Genomic DNA, 21,721 nt, shown 5'->3' with positions numbered 1-21,721 from the left:
TTCTAACATATTTTAAGACTTGTCTCTGGGTTCCAGAGACCTACAATTACAAACACCAGACTGTGTACTCGTAATGATAGCTTTGTGATTTCCTTATTGCTTCCTTAAAAATAACAAAAACAGAAATAAAACAAATCCCAGGCGGAAATAAAATATAGGGTAAAATTTTCTAAACAAAAAATTTGGTTTAGAGTATTACAGAAAACTTCGGTTTAGTTTATCAATTATAACCTAGTTTATTTGAGTTGCTAAATCTAACAATGAAACTATCCTCAACTCCAAAAATCTAGTCACATTCGAGACAACCTGACAAAACGTGACAAAATCTAATCATCGATTTTTACCCATGAAACTTCGATGCGGATTGAACTCATATTCAATTTTCTTAAACTTAGAAAACAGTCACTTAACTTAGTCTCTAGCAATTAATAAACTATGCTCTAAAAGCTTATACAAAAAATACAAAGTTGATTTAAAATGGGATTGGTAATGTCGTCAACAAAACCCAGGTTTTACAAATTCTTGATTTTTTCGGCTATCCGGGTATTTGGCTTCGTGACACGCCGCCGTGGTTCTAACCCTCAACTCTTATTCTGAAAATAAGTAAAATTAATGATTTGCCGTCTGAGCTCAAAACTGGTTGGTCTGTTCTAACCACAGTAACTTTTGGAGAATATGAAATTTTAGATCATTACGTTGCCAAACTGTGCTTTTTGTGAATTGTAAGCGGATTTCGCAATAAGGACGCTCTCTTTGGTTTTCTTTTGTTCTTTCATTTTCTCTGGCCGTCCTGACAAAATTCTAACATATTTTAAGACTTGTCTCTGGGTTCCAGAGACCTACAATTACAAACACCAGACTGTGTACTCGTAATGATAGCTTTGTGATTTCCTTATTGCTTCCTTAAAAATAACAAAAACAGAAATAAAACAAATCCCAGGCGGAAATAAAATATAGGGTAAAGTTTTCTAAACAAAAAATTTGGTTTAGAGTATTACAGAAAACTTCGGTTTAGTTTATCAATTATAACCTAGTTTATTTGAGTTGCTAAATCTAACAATGAAACTATCCTCAACTCCAAAAATCTAGTCACATTCGAGACAACCTGACAAAGCGTGACAACATCTAAAAGAACAGTTTTCTGTAGCCTTGTTACAAAACGGTAAACAAAAAATTAAATATTCTTGCTATTTGGATTTGAGATGAATACATTCAGTTAAAGTTCATAATTTTTTCAAACGCAGGTTGATTATAAAAAATACATTTGGCTCGCTGCGCAGTAGGCTGAATGATCATTCTGCCTTGTATCGCTTTCAAAATCAAAACTCCTCATGCGGTACTTTGCTGTCCAACACTTTCAAAGGGCTGAAGTCGCTCCCTTGGTCGATGTTTCGTCGAACCTAAATCAGAAAGGGAACCAAACTTAAAATGAAACCAGTAAGTTTCAAATAAAAAAAGAAGGTAATTTTTTTCTTCTTGTTGACATATCGGTGACCTTGAGCGTATTAATCTTCAACAACTGAGCCAATTGTTTTGGCATCTAATTATTTTGACATTATGTGTTAAATTAAATGAAAATATGTGGTTTTAGGCATCAAAATGAGAAGTTTCAGGCTATTTAACTTCGTTCAGATTCGCTCACCGAAAATGATATTGCCAACAAAAAAGCTTGAAATACAATTAATTGTATTTTTAAATACTCACTGATTTTGGCGATGCCAATCCTGGCTGGGGACTCTTGCGGCCCAACAGAGGACTTTTAGATCCTTAAAATGAAGTGAAACTTAATTTTGTTTTTCATTAATTGCACTTCATTTGGATTACTTTCTAAACTGACTACGAACCTATCGATTTTCGTCTCGCCATGAGTGGGCTTTTTGAGCCAACTGTCATTCGCTCATCTAAACAGGTGAGAGTTAAAGTCAATGCTTTGCCGATCCAATTTCCGAAAATTTTAATCAAAACCGCTTTTTTGCAAAAAAAATTATTGCTCAAGATTTGACGGGGGAGGATTTTTTTACCGGTGAGGACTTTTGAAAAGTTTTGGCGATCTGTTTTTGGGCGAAGCACTCAAACCACTTTTTTATCATAACTTTCGAATGATGCGCTTAGCTGCTCACACTTTGGATATTCTTGAAGCTCATATCCAAGCTATTCGAGCCCAGTGAATATGAACAACTACTCACTAATATACGCGAGGTCTTCATCAGCAAGTTTCTTGAGTTTCTCCGGCCCACAAGCAATGAAGATTTCGTCATGCTCGAAGAAATCTGACAGTTTGTTCATCTGAAACCACTCACATTTATCACTGAGATAAACCAAACACCCCCCACCCCATTCCCTAAAAAAACGTAAACAAAATAGCGCAGTGGAAGATGTATTTGATTGGAAGATCTTGACTTAATCGCTTCACAGTTAGATTAGTTGGTGGGTCTTTTCGGTTATACGGCCAAAATTATTAGACTGCTAATTGATCGTCTGCTCTCATTGAAATCCTAAATTTAGTTTGAATGAATTTCAACCAATCAGGTTTGAAAATTGTGATCAAGTTTTCAAAATAGCAAGTTGGTCTGTTTTTGGGTCGTCATAAAGTAAAAAACCGAATTGGTAAAGTGAGCGATGACTTTGAGCTGCCTAATTGGCGTTTAAGGGTTGGGTGTTTAATTAATTGAAACCTGTTATCACGAAACTAGGGTTCCTTTTGTTAAAATCTCTTCAAAAAACCTATTTTAAATAAAAAGCCCCTGAAAAAGCCATGATTGGTTGAAAATCACCATCACCATATTACGGAACTAACAAATATATATCCTTTAGCTGTAGCACAGAATTGTAATATACCTTGCAGAAAACAGAACGTTTTGGAGAAAAAGACTGGGATAAATAAGAGTTTATACCAAACAACACAGCAACAACACCAAGATAATCGAAACACTATTATAATAATGGTGTGGCTAGTAACATAAAATTAATCCGATTTTCGAAAAAAATGACGGAGTATTTGCGCTCGAATGGTTTTTATTCGAACTATTTTCAAAAAAAACGACAAAAAATTTCTGCTCGGGATGGTTTTTTTCCTCCACGAAAGTTCCGACTGTTAAACTAGCAATTTTTGACAGAACTTTTTATGTCATTGAAATTTATTGTTTGCTTGACCTCAAAGATGAAAGGATATTTCAGCTGTGTTCATTTTTTGTGAAGTTAGGGGTGTTAAGATACTGCAAATGTGGCCAATTTGCGACAATAAACCCGCGATTTATTTTGTGATATTAGCGCCTAAGCGAAGATTCAGTCCGTCAGAGAATTCGTTCCAAACTGAACTGAGGCATCTTAAATGGTCTATTTAATGCTTTACTATATTCAAAACATATCACCTTGCACTCAACATAGCGTCTGGAGGATGCTTTTTGAAAAAAATCTCAGAAAAAAAATCTTATTTTTTTTTTCAAAAAGCATTTTTTTGAAAGCAAAACTACTCCATAGAGCTTAAAGGCAGTCAGAACATTCGGGGCTTCGCCCTGAAACGTGCAGTTTTGTTGATTTTCTCCAGACAAATTTCGACTTTTTAAGTAGCTGTTATGGCAAATTTTTTACTAAGGTTTTGTTTTCTTGAGCTCACATTTGGGATAACTAACACGCGCTACTTTTCGCGCTGTTAACGCATCAGCGGCGATGTAATCTGTGTTAGAAATTGTTCCAAATTGAAATGAGGTATGCTATTTGGTCTTTTATTTGAAGAAAATGACGGATGATTTGAGCTCGGTATGCTTTTTGTTCCAGACAAATTTCGACTTTTAAACTAGCCATTTTTGATTTGATTGATCCGAAATTTTTTTTATATCATCCGAAAAATTTTGTTTTCATGAGCTCAAATTTAAAACAATATTCTACCTGTGATCATTTTTCGTAAAGTTATGGGGGTTTAAATATTGCCAATTTGGCCCATTTGGGACAATTAACGCGCAACATATTTCACGCTATTAACGCGTAAGCGGATATTTAATCCCCCTAAAACTCATTCCATATTGGACTGTCCATCTTCTTTTCTTTTGAAAATTTCATCAATTTTTTTACGAGCGAGCACTACACTACTCCAGAGAACTTAAAAGGCAGTCGGCACATTCATGGTTTTGCTCTGATACGAGCAGTCTTGTTATTACTATGCTAAACCCAAAATATATCACTTTGTACTTAACATAGCGTGTGGGTGATTTTCACTTACTTAAGATGATTTTCAAAAAAATTTTTTTTTAATTTTTCAGTTTTTTTTGCAATTTTCTTGAGTTTTTTCTTGCGAACACTACTCCAAAAACCTTAAAAAGCTGTCGGGCCTATCAGGGCTTCGCAGTGATATGAGAAGTCTTGATCAACAGTATCAGCTTCAGGAGATTGAACGGGTCAAAATGATCGATGATACGCTAACTTTTCTAAAATTCTGCTTCTTCAAAAAGTTCATGAATATGTTATGTATAAAATAATGTATTCTAACGAAGACAAATCTAAAAGTGAGGGGCAAAAAAGTTTTGAAAAATGATTTTTAAATGATTTAATCTTTGATGAAAACCGAGAATGATAGAAACATAGGGAAAAAAGGAAAGAGGAAAAAACGGACTTAAGTAGACAATTAAGACCATTTATCCGTGAACGAATGGCTCACCGGTTTTCCAGACACGTTGTATACTTTCCTCACCGCGCCTGCATTCAACTTGACCGTGTCGTTAATATCCCTCACGACTTGCTCGAACGAGAACGCAGTCTTCTTGTTCAACAGCAGTCGTGAAATGCTCCTCGGGTTTCCATTTTGAACGAGAGTAATGGTCCTCGGCCGGATGAAGTCGCGATTGTCTTCGATGTTGCATTTCTCGTTGAGGAAACTTGACAGGTTCGACTGCTCTTCGGCGTTCGCTTTTGATTTTGGAGTCGGGTTGTTCCAGCTGGCTGTGGCAACCGCCTCGTACTCCAGAAACTGAAAATAAGTCATCTCAATTTCATCTGTTAGACACCACGCTACTTTTTTGTTTTCCACGCAAAATCAGGTACCACAAATCATAATCGGAATGGGCCTTTCAGTCGTGATTCGAATGATATTAAAAAATTTTCAAAAAATTGTCCCAGTGTCAAGAAAAACTAGTTTAAATTTTGAGCAAGTAAAGCGATCGAGTAACGTTGCGCATAAAAATTAGCCATTTAGAAAAAAACGGGATTTTATTAAAAAGAAAACCCATTTTGGAAGCTTCACTTAGCACTTCTGGCAAAAAAAAAACTTTCGACAAAATTTTTTGGATATTTTTTATTTTTTCAAAATTTTTTGAAAACAGTTGGGATCAACCGTATAATTCCCCCCACACTTCAAATCAATTTAGGGGGGATAAAATACAGGTTTTTCAGAAAATGACTTCAAGGGCGAAAAAAAACAATCTTAAAAAATATTTTACGCTATTAACAAGATAAAATAGTTGTTCGTCTTTAAAATTTTTCTCCAGCAGTATATTCAGCGCGCTTGTTTGAAGTGAATATTTTATGCGTAAAATCTTTTTCAAATTTGTGCTTAGGGAGGACATTCTACGGTAGGCCACTTAGGGGAGGAGATGATACGGTTGATCCGACAATTGTGGTCGGTTACAATTGTGGTCGTACAAATTAGCTCCATTTATACGCGTTCATATAGTTGTATCATCGCGCGAAGCACAGGAAAAGACGCTAATACTTGTTCTCAAATACCAATTGCGCGTCAACATTTTTCAAACGAATGTATATTGTAATTATAATTAGAGAAAGAGATGAAAAGATGGTAAAGCGCCCAAAAATGTACACTCCCGCATTGGAGTTCCATGAATAAAAATTGATTATAATTGAGTTTCCTTGTCAGTGTCCACAAAAGTGAAAACAAATCGATTATAATCAATTAAAAATGGAATATAATATAACTATTTTTCGAGGCATCAAAATCATTTTTTCATCCATAATATTCAATTTTTTTTTTTCACTTTTGTGGATACTGACAATTAAAATAATTATAATCGATTTTTTTTTCACTTTACTCAGATGCAAACTTCAACGCACATAAAGTCTTTTCTACGTCTTAAACTAAAATTGGTTACTAGTTGTTCAATTTAATTTTTCTCTGCCTAACTTTGGTATTTTTGTTACTTTTTTGAAGTTACTCAATAACTGTAACTGCATTTTGTTCTTTTCATAAATTTTCTTAAACTATTAGAAACTTTGGGGGAGGGGGGTGGCAAAGTTGGAAGTGGACTAACAACTCCCCCTTCCATTACCCCCAAGCCTTTACCCCTTTACAAGCCCCCCCCCCCCAACGTTGGAAGTGGACTAATACCCTTTCCGGTGGGGGTGGGGGGGGGGGAAACGTCAGGGGGGCAAACGTTCGGGGGGCAACGTCAGGGAGCAAACGTTACGGGGGAGCGTTCGGAGGGAACGTCGGGGGGGGGGGGGCAAACGTTAGGGGGGGAGCAAACGATAGGGGGAAAAGTTAGGGGGGCAAACGTTAGGGGTCAAATGTGAGGGGCGCAAACGTTAGGGGGCAAACGTTAGGTGGGGGGAACAACGTTGGGGGGGGGGGGGGGGGGGGGGGTGGTGGACCAACGTTGGGGGGGGACGTTAAGAGGGCAAACGTTTGGGGGAACGTTAGGGAGAGAGCTTAATAGGTGCGAAAGGGGGTGTGGTTCAGATGAGGTGCGGGAGGGGGGTGGTTGGGACGGTGTTTCAGGTTGGGGGGAGTAAAGGGGCAATCTTTGGGGGGGGGGGGGGAGAGCTTAACAGAATCTTTTTGCAAATTGAGTTTAGATTTAGAAATGGATTAGGCCGTGCACTCTCTTCGCAAAATTTCCGCATAACTCATTTGATAAATGCAGAAATTCTTGCAAAAGTTTGCACGACGCGAAACGAAAATAAATTGGAAAAAAATCCATTTTAATGTGATTTTGTACTTAATATATAATCCATTATAATGGATTTCAAATGAACTATAATACATTTGTTTTTGCGAGAAAATGTATTTAAACCCACTTTTAGTCCAATTTTGTTGTCTGAGCGTAACACGGGAATCGATTATGCTTACAACATTTTAGACCACAAAAATCCATTATAATCGATTTGTTTTCACTTTTCTTAAATGCGGGTTATAGCTCAGGAATTCGCCAATCTCGTTTCTGGGTAGCATACTTTCCTCGGACTTTGATTGAAAAGTAATCTCAATCGCGTGATAAAGGTATGAAAACGGTGCTAGGTAAAAAGGACGACGAGCCACTGAGACGAAAAAGCATTAAGGCGGCAAATGAGGGTTGTGACATTGAAATGAGCTGATCGAACTTTAGCGGTTTATATTATTCAGAAAAACAATTGGACAAATAATCATTGGAGAGAGTTGAGTGATATATCATAGTGAAGCCTTTTCAATCGTTACTCGAACGACGTTTGAAAATTTCAAAAAAGTTTTGCCACTGTCGAGAAAATCCGGTTTTAACTTTTTGATTTTTCGTTTCATTTCGAGCGAATAAAGCGAGCAAGCAGGCTTGCAATAGCTTTTTTTAATGGCTTAAAAGCTTACGATAGCTTAGTTTTAGCCAAAAAAAAAACTAGTTTTAATTGAGTATTTTAGCGCTTTTAAATTTTTTTTTGTCTTATTTTTAGTAATTTTTCTACAAAAATTGTTTTCCAATTTGCGTGTTTTACAATGCGACCGTCGAATATGCATAAGCTCTACTTTTTTGTTCACCACGCCGAAGAAACGACACTAATTTGACAAAATATTAATGTATTTTTAAAAGTATGGTCGGAACATTCTGTGCCACTTGCACAGTTACCAGCCATCCTTGTTTTATTTTCTGTTTAATGTTGTTTCGCCATCAAGAGAGAACAGCACGGATCATGGTGGACCTCTAAAGACTGATCTGCAGGGTGCGGGGAGGAGACTTAGCGACTTCAATTCACCGCCGCTTTTCTCACCTGGAAGTGTTCCTTTGAAGCTGCAACGTAGCTCTCTCCTTCGAGTAACATGTCCATCTCTCTGATTGGGTTTCCCTCCAGGTCATATATGGCCCGCACGCCGTCCATAAGGGTCATAGAAGTACTCAACACTCGAGTCAGTTCCTTCATTAGGGCCGCCATATTTTTGTATCTACAAAAAATATAAAGAAATTTAAGACCTTGATAATATCATAATTCATGTATGTTATTGTCCCAAGCACGCCGTCTAGTTCTTGCAGATTATTATATAACTAAACATCAGAACTCTCCCATAAAAAAGCGAAATATTTTTTGTTCGATTTTTCTTCTTACCTTATCCGTAAATTAGCTTACCTGGAAGACTGTAATGGGAAGCGACTTTCCTTGTTTTATATTTGATTTCAGGTGATTTTTCTAAAATTATTCTTCAAAATTAAAATGAAACAAATTAAGTAATTTCATTTTAGGAAACATAACAATTTCCGATAACCCCCAGCAAACAATAGCCCTCATAAAACAAAACAAAACTGCTGCCGTGGCGCAGTTATAATTTTATTGGTGCTCGGCTGGAGGGGGTATAGTGGGAATGGGCCCTTGTTTGTTTGTGAAACAAGAGGCATTACTTGTCCGGTGAGATGGCCACCAGTAGTCCGGGGAATGACTTGTCTCCGTTCCTGTAGAAGCGCACCTTCCTCGCCTTCTTGTAGTTCTGCTGGTCCTGCAGACTGGTTCGGAATGCCGCCAGCTCCTGCATTCTGACAATTAAATCACAGTCGTTTAACAAACAGTCGATCTTTTTGAAATCGACCTTTTTCTTAATTTAATCCACACCGATGCTGTCATTTTTGTGGAAATAAAAGAGATCCAGTGTGTTTGTCATCTAGTGTTCGATAATTAGACTCAAACTGTGTTCACTGGGTGTTGAAGAACGCAGTCGTTTGCCTCTTAATGACCTTATGGCCTTGTTTGCAAAGAAGTAGCTTCCCCTAATTTGTTATTTTTTGTTTCATGCAAAATCAAGCATCATGAATATTTTTTTATCCGCGAGGTAAAAAACACGAATACAAGTTGTTGAGTTCTTTACAAAGGACCATTATGCAGACCTACATGCAACTTCTTAGCTTAACTTTATAGAATATTCCGAACATTAAAAAGACTACATTTTTGTTCTTTTTTTCAAATAAGTGTCATTTTCTGCGCGTGATGGGTTGAGATAACCGTACAAACAAGTAGAAAACTAGTTAGATAAATATAGAAGATATCTGTTGTTTCGAAAAAATTAATAACAAGCAACAAAATGAAAATTTGATATAAAAAATCTAGTTAAAAAGTGTTCTCGTTTTTTTTTCACACAATACTTTTTTAATCTTGACGAAATTTTTTTTGACTAGTATGGGCTAAATGAAGCTGTGACAATGGTTTTTCAGACCGTTTTTTCTCATCACTGACTCATATTATGATTTTTTTCGCCCTTCAAATCACGTGTGATTGGGTTTTGAAATGATATATTACACTACAATTACCGTATATGTTTTTTGCTACCTGATTATGCGTGGAAAATAAAAAGAAGAATAACGAAAAAAAAAACGCACCCAAAGACAAAGCTCCTGTTCTTTTTCAATAGACGGAACAATTACATGTCAAACTGCGGAAACTCAGTATTTTTCTATGATCTATCAGATATCTATTATCACCCCATTTGTAATTAAGCGATTGACATAGTATGGAACAGTTTGTTTTAATTCCGTACTCAGTTTATCAATCACAGAGTACAATTCTAATGAAAAAAATTGGGAAAAATCAAGAAAAAGAGGACATTGTACCAAAAGATTTATTTAAATTTACAGTGCTGTAAATGCAAAGTTGAAAACGAGTAACAATAAGCGCCTTATTGATTTAATTTTGAGTTTTCCTAGAATTAAACTGAGCCAGTCAGATAACATCATATTGGATTTAAAAAAAGATATAAAAAAAGAATCTATTGCAGACTTCGTGTGCGCACCAAAGCAAAAAAAAATACTGATTGTCCAGATATTTATTTTACCATTTGGGAATTAACTCAAATTCCACTCAAACTTATTATCAACAGAATGCCAAAGCAAAAGACAAAGGAACTTGGATCCCATTCAAAATCTAAAAAAGTAAGAGTAAACAGGTTTTATTTTAGGGGTAGAGCTGCGTACGGATCTGTGCAAAACTTCAGTAAAGCGAGCGGTTTATCAAAAAATACTTTAGAACAATTCTTACAAACGAAGACATCGTATACAAAATTTGGTCCACCAATCAGACGTTTCCGAAGACTTCAAGCTTTTTTCAAAATATATCAATGAAATCTGGTGTATGGACTTGGCTTTTGTAGACAAGTTAGCTAGTCAAAACAATGGAGTTAAGTATTTATTAGTTGCTCTAGACATTTTTCGAGATTTTTCAGAGTTCAAACAATGAAAACAAAGTATGCAAAAGTTACTTTGCAGGTTTTTAAAAAATGGTTTCTCGAAAAAACACTCCTGAAAAGCTTTGGGTTGAAAAAAGAACAGAATATGGGGAAACTTTCAAAAAAAATTGCCAGGAGAAAGACGTTGAAGATTACTCAACAGTGAGTGAAACAAAAGCTGCGTTTGCAGAGAGAGCAATCCAGTTTTTAAAACATATAATTTATCGTTATATTGAAGAACATGTTGAAAAATTTGTTCCCAAATTGCAACAATTTGTTTCTACCATGATTTGTCGCAAAAATCGGTCTACTGAAAAATCTCCGAGAGATGTGAAAAATAATGACTTTTTATCGATTTTGTACGTGGAATCCAATTAAGTTTTGGAACATGCTTAAAAACTTGTCTCTGGATTCCAGTGACCTACAGACACTAAACTGTGCGCCTACTATCCATTGCACAGTTTTGTCTCGTCATGATAACAGTCACATCTCGCTCTCAAGTTTTGTATTCTAATAAATCATATTTTAAAAACTTTCTTTTATGCTATTTGGAACAACTTTGCTTATGCCATTTGGGTAGTGACGTTTCTTCAGCAGTGATCAATCGTTTTGGGAATTGAACAATTGCTTTCGGAAGTGACCAATCGCTTTGGGAAAAGACAAATGTCTTTCGGAAGTGACCAATCCCTTTGGGAAGTGACCAATCGCTGTAGACGGATTTGAATCATTTCAAAGAATCTATGGAGGAGGCGGTATAGTTATCGGGAGGGAGCGGAAATAAGATTAAAACTGAAGCGTTCTGTTCATTTTTTTGTTACTATTTAGCCATCAGAAAAGAAAATAAATCAAGTGTTACGACTCAAAATTTACCGTTTTTTCCTCTCTTGTTATAGTATTGTAGTCATCAGTAGTGGATTTGGTGGTGGGGGGTCTCGTGGATTTGGTGAAGGGTTGAATTCCTAAGGCGTTCTTCCCCAACTCCTTAAGAATTCAACCCTTTGATCACTCAAAAGGTCCCCCTTAGTTAGTATTTTGAGACATCCTTTTTTGGCAAACTGAGCCAAAAATTTTCTAAAAGCGCTTTTGACGCCAATATGCACTCATTTTGAGGGTTGGTTGAATGGGGGTGAGCGATTAAAAAAAAACGCAAATTTTGGTCAAATCTTTCTAAAAGGTGCCTAAAAACGTCTAAAAAGCACAGAAAATTTGGTCAAAATAGGGTCTTTATAGCGATTTGGGAGAGCTCCGAAAATCAATTTGGCCAGCCTAAAAATTTTTTGAAAATCCGCCCCCCCCCCCCCCCTCCAGAAAATCCTAGATCCGCTCCTGGTTATTTATCTTTTTTATTGCATATTTGAACATATTTCCCAAATTCCGATTGCAAAAGTGAGGAAAATTTGTTGCTTTGCCCAATGTTTGAATTAGCAAGTCCTTGAATTATCGTTTAATTGGGTGCAAATTCGGATTATTTAGAATTCACGATGGCCGATGATATACCTGATTCTTTTAACCAAAAAAATCAAATAAATTCATAATTGTAATCGTATTCAGTTCAGTAATCTCACTTGACTACTAGCTTCAATTTTATCACAGCTTGACCGTTTTTGGCTGCAATAGTTGTACCACTTGTAAGTTAAGAGAAACGGACCATTTTTAAACAGGTGGATAGCCTTTGATAGAGCCTTTGCAAATCGCAGAAAACGCCATTATTGTATTCATTAGTCTATATATATGCTCGACTAACTTTGCTTTGAAGTTAGCCTCGTTGGAGTTGGGTGGGGGCGAATCCTCGAAGGAGAGGATCTCGCTGCTTCCCCCTAACGAGTAGTTCCCACTGTCCGTCAGCTTGTTATTGTTAATCATCCCTTCCAAGTTCCGCTCGGCCATTTTCCGAAGCACCTTAAACAATAAAAACTGTTAGATTTCTTACCAAATCGAGGTTCTCAGGGGCTGATCTAGGTTTTTTTTAGGTCGAACAAATTGATTTCGAGCTTTCCCAATTACTATAAACACCCTATTTTGAAAAAAAAAACATACCGCAAAAGGCGTTTTTAGGTATTTTTATAAAGTTTTGACCAAAAAATTGTGTTTGCTTGGCGCGCGCTCCCCCTCAGCCAAAAATGGATGTCTTGAAAGAGTACAAAAGGGGGATCCTTTGGGTCATCAGAGGGTCGAATCGCTAAGAGAGGGGGGGGAGGGAGGCGGCTTCTGCTTCTACCTCTAAATCCGCTACTGGAGGTGGTGCCCACTATTCGTTTCGACCGTATCGATCGAAGCTCGGTATGTTTCGACAATATGGACCTAAATTGGCTGTTTCGAGTATCAATTAATATAAATTGTAAATGTGAATGGATAAAAATGGATCGTGTTAGACACAATTTAGGGCATAATTGAAGTTGAGTTTTAAAAAAATCAAAATCTAAATAGATCGAATGCAGGTTGTGATGATTTTATCAATATTCAATTAGTTTTAATTTTAACAAGTGTAACAAAGTAATATAAAAATTGATGCTTATTAAAACTGCAAGCTGTCAGAAAAAATTTTGAAGTTAAATCAGATTCATTGAGTGAAAGTTAAAATTAAAGCTTGAAAAAATATGTTATAAGCCGATAACTTGAGCATTTGCGACTGCACCATATGTCTTTCACAGTTTCCTGGTTTAACAAAAAACTACCAAGTGAATTGAAAAAACAGTTTATTCATACAAAAATCGTTGGTTGGACAGCGAGGAGATTTTCGTTCATTCTCGTGAATGCGATTGAAGAATTAGGCTTTACTGATTAAAAAAAAAAGTTTTTTTTTTGGGAGAAACAGGGATGCTCTGTTGAATCTTTTGAGCCGGACTGCTCGAATACTCAAATTTTAGTGAGCTAAACTAAAAAATTTCTAATTCACATTTATTTGTTTTCCATGAAAGCTTTTGCTTTTTGTTCCTCCTAGAAACATTGAAAAACGGATTTTCCAAATTTTTTTTTTCAATTTAAATTTTTCTGGTTTTTTGAGTCTTTCGCGATTCCTTCGCCTCAATGGATTTAGAAGCTTTCTAAATGGACTGGCTAAAGCAAGGCTAAGATTGAGATTAACTTCATTGCAAGCAATCAGTAAAATAGTCTGACAAGGAAGGTAAACTGACACTTTACAAACTTAAAGAGGGCTTTTAAGTATTGAATCATGATTGGTTGGTATCAAAGACCTTAACAATACCACGATCTAATATGAAAGCATGTATAAATCTGGTGTTTGAATCAAATTGGAATTCCAATGAGGTGGTCTATAACTTCGGGTAATTCAGCAAAAAGATCTGCCTAGTTTTCTGAGGAAAAACAAAAGGGTTTTTTGAATTAGTAAAAACTTTTCGGCATAACCTTGTCTTCAGTGTCAGACTCAGTCAAACTCATTCAGAAGCCAAATATTCGAGATGTTGGCTCAATTATGAGGGTGTTTAAATGTGTGCCAGTCATTTGATTATGTTCTTAAAAATACCTGGCCCGAAAGGGGTTCCTCAGTCTCGGCTTCTTCGGCTAAGTTGCAACTGGAAGATGTTCGGCTGTTTGAAACTGAGCCGTTCTTGATTTCAGCAATAGGTCTGCTCCGGTAAAGCGATTTCTTGTCTTCGTTTTCACTAAGCAGAACTTCTTGATTCATTCTAAGAGCAAAAAAGCCTCAACTTTTTAATTTACATTTTTGAAAAATCTTAAATCGACAAAAAAACCGTTTAAAGGCGCCTTCATTTGCAATGTGGGCAATTTTTACTGTGGAGCCCACGTGCCGAAAAACATTCAAAAAATAAAAGAATAGCCACTATACTCTCCATATAATGGGTCTAAACTGCGGTGAAAACCTCCAGTATGAATTACGACAATAAGACAACACATGGCACCAGAAAATTATACAATTAGAGAATAAATGGTCCTTTATTTGGAAGCGTAAAGGAAAATTCGAACAATCATCTGTTTGAGTAGGAACATTTTAAATGAGGATCTTTTAGCAGACTAATCTTTCAAGCTAAGATTTAAGATAACAGAACTGAGATTTTGTAAAACAATCAAATTGTCACAAAAATAACTTTAAGAGAGTTTTTAAAGTTAATTTTTAAACGCCTTTCTCCCAAATTTTAACACCGTACGGCTTGTTTTTCTGATCGAGTACTTCAATCAATGTTCCCACGCCAAAACTGTCAACAATTCAAAAACTTGACATTTCTGGAAACCATTGATTTTGGAAAAAGTTGCCGCTTTGCCGCTTATACAGAAGAAGTTCACGCAACTTGTAACTTTGATTGAACAAATAATCTCAGATTTGGGAAGATATATCTGGAAAAAAGTCAAAAAAATTCAAAGAACGGTCAAAAAATTAAAAACTTGATTATTCCGAAAGTCATAAAGTTCCACTCATTGAAACCAAAATCGCAGATTTGGGAGGATAGTTGTTCAGAGGACGTTTTAAAAATCAAAAATATAGGTCAAATAATCCCCCACATACTTTTTCGAAGTCTGCAGACAAAGTGATAAAACAAACAGAGACTAGGTGAGCATGCAGGCACAAAGCAGAATAGGCAGCTTTTTCTCTGGTTCCTATTTTTTGAAAATCGATTGATTACGTTTTGAGAAAAAACTAAAATATTTGCAAAAAAAGAAAACATTTTAAAAAATAATCACCCGATCCCATACGTTTTCATAAAACTCGTTTTTATCAAAGAAGAATTCTAGACAAACGTGAGCCAAGCAGGTCATTTGAATTTTATCATAGCAACGGAACAAAATTTACGAAGTGGAAACAAAGCAGACAATATTTAAGCATACACCAGTTTAGCTGAAATAAAAATTGATTTCATTAGAAGACTTTTAAAAGTTTCCATTCCCCCAGAACATACAATGAACAATACTTGCAACTACCATGATACTTGCTTAGAGTACAAGAAAAACCAGTGATGTGGCAACTAAGCCGACAAAACTTGAGCAGATAAAGTAGAGTCCGACAAATCAACTTTTACCGAACATTTTTTTCAGCGCATTTTTAATGGAGAAAACAAGGCCTAGCCGATATTCGAACCTCAGACCATAGTGTGCAAAGGTGACAGCGTTATCTCCTCTAGCCCAAGTGCGAAAAAATTGTTAAGATTCAAAAATAAAGCAAATTGAAAAATTGTAAGAAAAGTTGTTTACGGGAAAAAAATCTTTGCAAGTGGCATAACAAAAAATACTAGTTTTTCAGCTGCGTGTGGTATAAATGTTAAGGTTTGTTGGTCATGGTTTGGAAAAATAGTCTGAGTTTCTTTTTTTAATCATTGTAGTAGAATACTCCATGCTACATGCCCAGGAAATCACTCTCCTTATTAGCTTATGAGTTTGATGCCGACAAAAGAAAGCATTAACGCTCGCCTTAAACAAACAAGAAGATCAATAGAAAATAAAGAAAAAGGCTACCTTCGCGGGTTTGAATCCGAGCCATATCATCTGGTTATGTGCTATAAATAAAATAAGGAAAAGGCCCATTTTCACCTTCATTGTTATTGACGATATAATTTAATGACCCAAAACTCTGAAGTCGTTTATGAGCCCTTTTGGGGTTTTGTCTGTCAGAAATAAGGTTAAGTGAGTAGTGCGGAATATTGCAAATTACGGTGAAAATAATTTATTTTTAAATTTTTGAGAACATTGGGGACAAGGAAACAAGGCCTAAAATCAGACTAAGTATATATCAGAATCAGTATATATCAGAAGTCTCGAAAAAACTAATGTAAAATGAGTTTTTGTAACAAAAATTAATGGCTGCAGCAGTGCGAGTAGAACAAAATATTATGACCACCCGGGTTGACTTCCATACACCGAAAAGTCTACAAGTACAATTCTATACAATTTGTTTATAAACAAAGAGGCGAAGCTGAGCTTCGCACCACTTGCGATACAAAACAAAAAAAAACTGAAAAAATCGAAAAGGTGAAAAAAACTAGTTCTATCAAAAAGACTAAGGCTAGTTTTGAAACAAAAACATGACAGAACAATAGGAAGTGTAATAAGCATCGAAAGAAAAAGTACCAAGCGTTAACAAAGCCGAAAATACCTTGTCAGAAACCCTTTAAGCCGAAAAAAAATCAACAAGACTTCAGACTTCTGAAAAATTAATAAGACCACTCGCCTTAAAACACTTTTTTTGCCCATCAAAAGAAACAATTTGAGGACACTAAGGCAATATAATATAGACTGAAACCTATTGAGCCCAAAAAAGGCAAATAAAAAAAGCCGAAAAAGAATAAAAAACGATAAGACTAAGATAATAAGTCCCCCTCAACCTCAAAACACAGACACGAGCACACAAAATTTTTTCGCTTGTCGAAAGACGCAATATGATGCAAATAAGCCGATACAACATGAGCAGACAAAAATAAGCCGACATTTTTTTGGAAACAGACTATTTCCCGTGTTGAAAAAAAAAAACAGGTCCGGTCAGTTTCGAACCCAGAACCTTTGGCATCCCAGGCATAAGCGTCAAAAAGTCGATATTCCAGTTTGATAGCGCTGGTTAATCGCCAGCAAAATAAAATGCTGCTTATACAGTTCCCACTTTTTGGCAATAGTATGAATTACATTTTTTGTAAAAAAAAACTATGAAAAAAATGAATTTAAACGTTCAAAATTTAAGTTTGAAATAGAAAACAATGTCTTAAGTTCGAAAAATTAAAAAGGGGCACGTAGTGGGGGACGTGGTAGGAGGACATACTAGAGGGATGTGGCAGGGGGTAGGGTTCACATCTAAAAAAAATCGATTATCATGGATACTGTAAAAATGAACAGACTATGAACAGACTATGGGTTTTAGCGGAACCCGGAAATTCGAATTAGGTAATGAAAAATCAAAATACGTGACGAAAAGATCAGAAATCGGAAATTCTATTAAAAATTCCAAGAAGTCGAAGTATTGCACGCTTGGAATCTGCGACAAATCGCCACAAAAAATTCGCAAACATGAGCAATTTATAAACTTGAAGGAATGCGACAATTTACAGGGTTTGGAGAAGAGTTTTAAACGGGCATTGGTAAAAGACAGTCGCTTGTTCCGATTAAATTACTTCGAAACTTTCCACACTTTTCGAGGTGTACTTTTTTAAGTTTATTCTTTGTTGCCAGCTGAGGCATGACGCCAATTTCCTCCCTCAGTCAAAAATATGACTCTTAAGTTATGAATGATAACCACATTTTTAAATTTTTTGATTTATTCCTATTAATAGCTAAAACAGATGTTCTTTATTCTTCCGACCATTGAAAATGGGAAGGGGACTTTGCATTCTGGTGTGTTTTAGTTTTTTTTACGCAAAATCAATTACCACACAATCATCGGACTGGGTTAAGTGATATATCAAATTAAAGCACTTACAGTCGTGATTCGAGCCATTTTGAAAAACCGGTTTGAAATTTTGGTCTTACTTCGCCTTACTTCGAGCGAATAAAGCGATCGAGCAGTTTTATTTTATCTACTTAAAAGCTTACAATAGCTTAATTCAAAAAGTAACAATTTAGTTTTACTTGAGTAATATTAGTTAACTTTGAGTATTTAAGCGCCATTTTTTTTTCATTTTTCAAGTAGCTTTTTCAAATAATTTGGTTTTCAATTTGCTGATTTAACTATGAATGTCGAATATACCTAATCTGCAGTTTTTTGTCAGTTCTTTTTATCACACCACGCCGACAAAAAATGACAATAATTTGAAAAAAAAAGAACTATGTGGTATTTTTTAAGACAAGTCGGAACATTCTGTGCCACTTGACAGTAACCCGCTATCCTTGTTACAAATTGTCAAAAAATTGCTTTTTCGTGCAATTGAGGCAAGCTGATTTTTCAGAAAAAAAGTATTTTTGTGAAATTGAGATAAGTTTGCTTTTCAGTTATGTTGTATTACAAAATGCAAGTTGTTAGATATGACCTGAAATTTTTCGGGTTAGTTTTTCTCAAAAAATAAGTTGTAACTTCCAGGTGGTTTCAAGAAAACTTTTAAAAATCGGCTTTTTTCCAGTTTCCCGTATAGTTATAAAAAAAGCTGTGCAAAAGTTGTTCACAAAGGCGCTTTGCATAAAACAAATGTGGTAAAAATTTGTACACTTGTTCACGCTGACATGTTTTGATTAGTTATTAATACGAGACATTATTTTAAAAAGATTTTCATAAATTGAATTTCAAAAATATAAAAGGGGGAACTAAAAAAGAACCGAAAAATACTTGGTTTGAATTGTTCCATTATTGAGCCAAAAAGGCAAAGGATTGATTTTCGAGAGACCAATTTGGAAATTTTGAGACCAATTATCCTTCGCTAGCTCTCCGTTCATACAATTTGCTGCGACATGCCGAGACTCATTTTTCGATCATCAATGATTTTCTAAGTCTGCTTGTTTTGGTTTTTTTCTACACGAAATTTTGGCGCATGTTCTCAAAATTTAACAGCGGTTATGTGGTTGACTTAAATTCTATTTTCTTATGCTGATTTTTATTGTGGTTGACTGACTTTTAAATTATTTTTTCTTAGAATTAGAAAAGCTCTATGAATATTTCATTAGGAATAAAAATGATATCATTTATTTTTTTGCAGCCAAAAATATGACAAATTTCAGAGAACACAAATAAAACTCACCAAAAGAAGGAATATAATAATATAGCCCAAGTTCCGGTACAATTTTGACTGGAATATTTTACGATTTACTTCAATTTCTTTCACGGGTGCCCAGGTAGGTATTTAGAAACAACAAAATTGCACCGAATGTTATTTTGCAATGTTGCAGACGATTTACTTGTAATGAGAACTCTCTCTCTCTGAAACAAAAGTGGGAATCAGTATTAGTAAAGGTTTAGTAATAACTGTTTAGTAATAACTGTTCAAAATATTTGGGGTTTTATGCTTCGATACTCCAGTTAAAGCCAAATGTTTAATATCAACTCAATGGGTCCGAAAGTTTTATTCGCTGGCCGTTCGAGATTAGAGGAACGTTAAATTTAAAAGGTCCAGTTGGATCCTGAAATTGGGAGAGAAGGGTTCTTGGAATAAGTTTCCAATAAATCGACCAGAGTAGCAACTAAACCACAATCAAATCTATCCTTTAAAGAGCAACACGCCGAAAGATCTGAGATCCGAGTTCAACCAGTTTAGTTTTACAGCAAAATCTTATTAAAAAGTGTTTGTAGCCAAGGAAATTTCCAAAAAAATATATTATCAGCCGAATTCAATTCATGTAGTTTAACAAGTCCAGTCTCATCTCCAGTCAGACATCTTAGTTTCGCAAAAGCAAAAAATGCAAAACGCCAAAATTTGTTTTTTTTTAGAATTTGATTGCAGAAAATGGCATGAACATTTCAAATTGTAAACAAGAACCTTTCTGCTGTTCATCAATTTTCTGCTGTTAATCAATTTCGGCCAAAAACTACCCCCATAAGACTATCTGTGGTCTTGGTACGCCGAGGTCTTTTCCGGGGAAAGATTAGAGGACGCCGGTGCATTTTAGCCCCTAACCAATCCCACTGCTGAAAGAACTCCATTCAAGTTGTAAAACTACTACTTACAAATTTGCCTAACAGCCGCTCTGCCGAAAACAAATAGTTTAATCTTTTGTTTGGAACTTCAACTCCCTGTGGTTTGAAAAGTTTTTCAATTAATGATGGCTAAAAAAAGGTTAAAAAACTTTTCAAAACTTGAAAAAAAAATTATTTAATATTTAAACAAAATTATTTAATAAAAATCACTTTTTAAAAAACTGATTTTTTTTTCAAAATACCTGGGACACTTCTGCATGCTTGAAATATGTTTTAGTAATTATGCTATGGAGAATTTTTGCGACTTGAAATCAACTCCCAGGGGTGCTTGATTGAGTTTTAAAAAAGAAAATGCGTCTGCATTTTGCCCTACGGAGTAAGCCCTAAATTATTTCAACTTTTCCTCTATTCTCTCTCCAGACTGAAAATGGGCGCAATGTTAACCCTGAAATATGTGAATGACTGTTTATAATGCGTCGCTATTGTGTTGCGGCAGCAGTCTTAGACAGACTTCAATACATGTTGTCTTAGAAGTGAAAATTGACTTCACCTGAGATTTTGATGAAGTTTTTGGAATATGAATGAGCTAAAATTAACAAAAATTGAAAGTGCCTTCTTGCAGTAGATGTTGCAAAATGGTGATATATGAACCAGCTACAATAGAAAAACAGCACCCGGGTTGTAACTAACATAGATCATCATCACTGAATCCATTACCCAAGTTATATAAAAAAAATGTTCAGAGACGATTCAGTGTTGGTTTTTGGATAAGTTTTTCAATAAGTAATTGATGTGTCATTTATACAGTGGCACTGGGATATGCAAAATTTTTGTCCAAACTCATATAAAAAAGGAGGAGAAAGTTATAACTTAGGCTTGTCACGTGATGTTTGACCAAAACGAAAAAAGTCATAAAGCCATTTGATCTAATCAAAATTACTTAGCTCGTACAAAACCTGCGATCTAAACTCAGGCAGCATTCAACACAAACTACGTAATATTTCGGCTGGGTTATTTCTCTGCTTAATTTCAGTTCGTTCCAACTTCAGCTGTGTATTCACACTCGTTGAAATCGCATTTAACATTAATCTCTAGTTTCTTTGGGCCCGTCTGTAATTACATATTTAGGCTGAGTGTAAAAATGAAATAGCAAATTACAGCAGGTACATATTCTTGTTTTCGAAGAAGTGTGAACACATTTTTTGATGTAAAATTCGATATCATTTTTTTCGATGTCTTACCCGCAGTGACAATAATCGATTCTAAATCTACAGATTAAAGTAAGTATAGTACAGAATTATCTGCAACTACTTTATGAGCAAAATTCGATTCTATACAGATACAGGGACTCTTTTTCATCAAGAGAATATGGATATTAGAGTCTGAATAATCATTTTTTTGTAAAAAAAAAGACCTATAAATAATCAGAAGCTAATCAATAAATAATCTTTATACAAAAACCTGTGTAAGAATCAGAACAAGCTATTTCATTGTCTGTAGATAACTTGTGTAAAGCTTGTGTTAAAAGTGATTGTAAAAAGGCCAATTTTGAGCTTTCAAATGTTAGTTTTAAGACTGTTTTTGTTCCCAATTTTAGCGAAAATTATGTAAAGAAGAAAACTACACGTCAGTGTTTTCGGGAGGTGAAGTCACTTGAGGAAAATTGCTTGCCACAAACCATAAGTTGCAAGAGATCCCTTTTTTCAATCTAAGGCCTCTCGCGGTCCCTTAAAGTATTTTTGAAAATTTTTTTTCAAATGCTTCTAGGATCAGCCTTTACGAAAAATTACCAAGAAAAATTTATAATA

General features: G+C 35.3%; 2 protein-coding genes across 5 annotated transcripts in view; both read right to left on the bottom strand.

The window, feature by feature from the left end:
* LOC134854300 (huntingtin-interacting protein K-like) overlaps positions 1-21,721 on the bottom strand; it is a 318,593-nt gene that overhangs the window by 284,512 nt on the left and 12,360 nt on the right. The gene's annotated exons all lie outside the window — the stretch shown is intronic.
* Positions 1,164-19,844, bottom strand: LOC134853985 (neuronal migration protein doublecortin-like). 4 transcript variants are annotated; one of them, XM_063870023.1, is made up of 11 exons: positions 19,756-19,844; positions 19,021-19,199; positions 13,881-14,043; positions 12,141-12,295; positions 8,586-8,717; positions 7,963-8,134; positions 4,655-4,963; positions 2,187-2,286; positions 1,845-1,901; positions 1,705-1,766; positions 1,164-1,400 (listed from the first exon to the last, which is right to left on the bottom strand). In XM_063870023.1, exons 3-11 carry the CDS (start codon positions 14,040-14,042, stop codon positions 1,320-1,322), a joined length of 1,230 nt encoding a protein of 409 aa, XP_063726093.1. In that variant the 5' UTR covers position 14,043; positions 19,021-19,199; positions 19,756-19,844; the 3' UTR covers positions 1,164-1,319. The 4 variants fall into 4 exon arrangements, with proteins under 4 accessions (XP_063726093.1, XP_063726094.1, XP_063726095.1 ...); XM_063870024.1 differs by lacking the exon at positions 19,756-19,844 and having other exon boundaries at positions 13,881-14,019; positions 19,021-19,630; XM_063870025.1 differs by lacking the exons at positions 13,881-14,043; positions 19,756-19,844 and having other exon boundaries at positions 19,021-19,632.

This window comes from Symsagittifera roscoffensis, chromosome 9 (genome assembly GCF_963678635.1).
Source record: "Symsagittifera roscoffensis chromosome 9, txSymRosc1.1, whole genome shotgun sequence".
In the NCBI taxonomy this organism is placed as follows: Eukaryota; Metazoa; Xenacoelomorpha; order Acoela; family Convolutidae; genus Symsagittifera; species Symsagittifera roscoffensis.
Note: the sequence above shows the minus strand (reverse complement) of the source record. Positions and strands in the feature narration are given on the sequence as shown.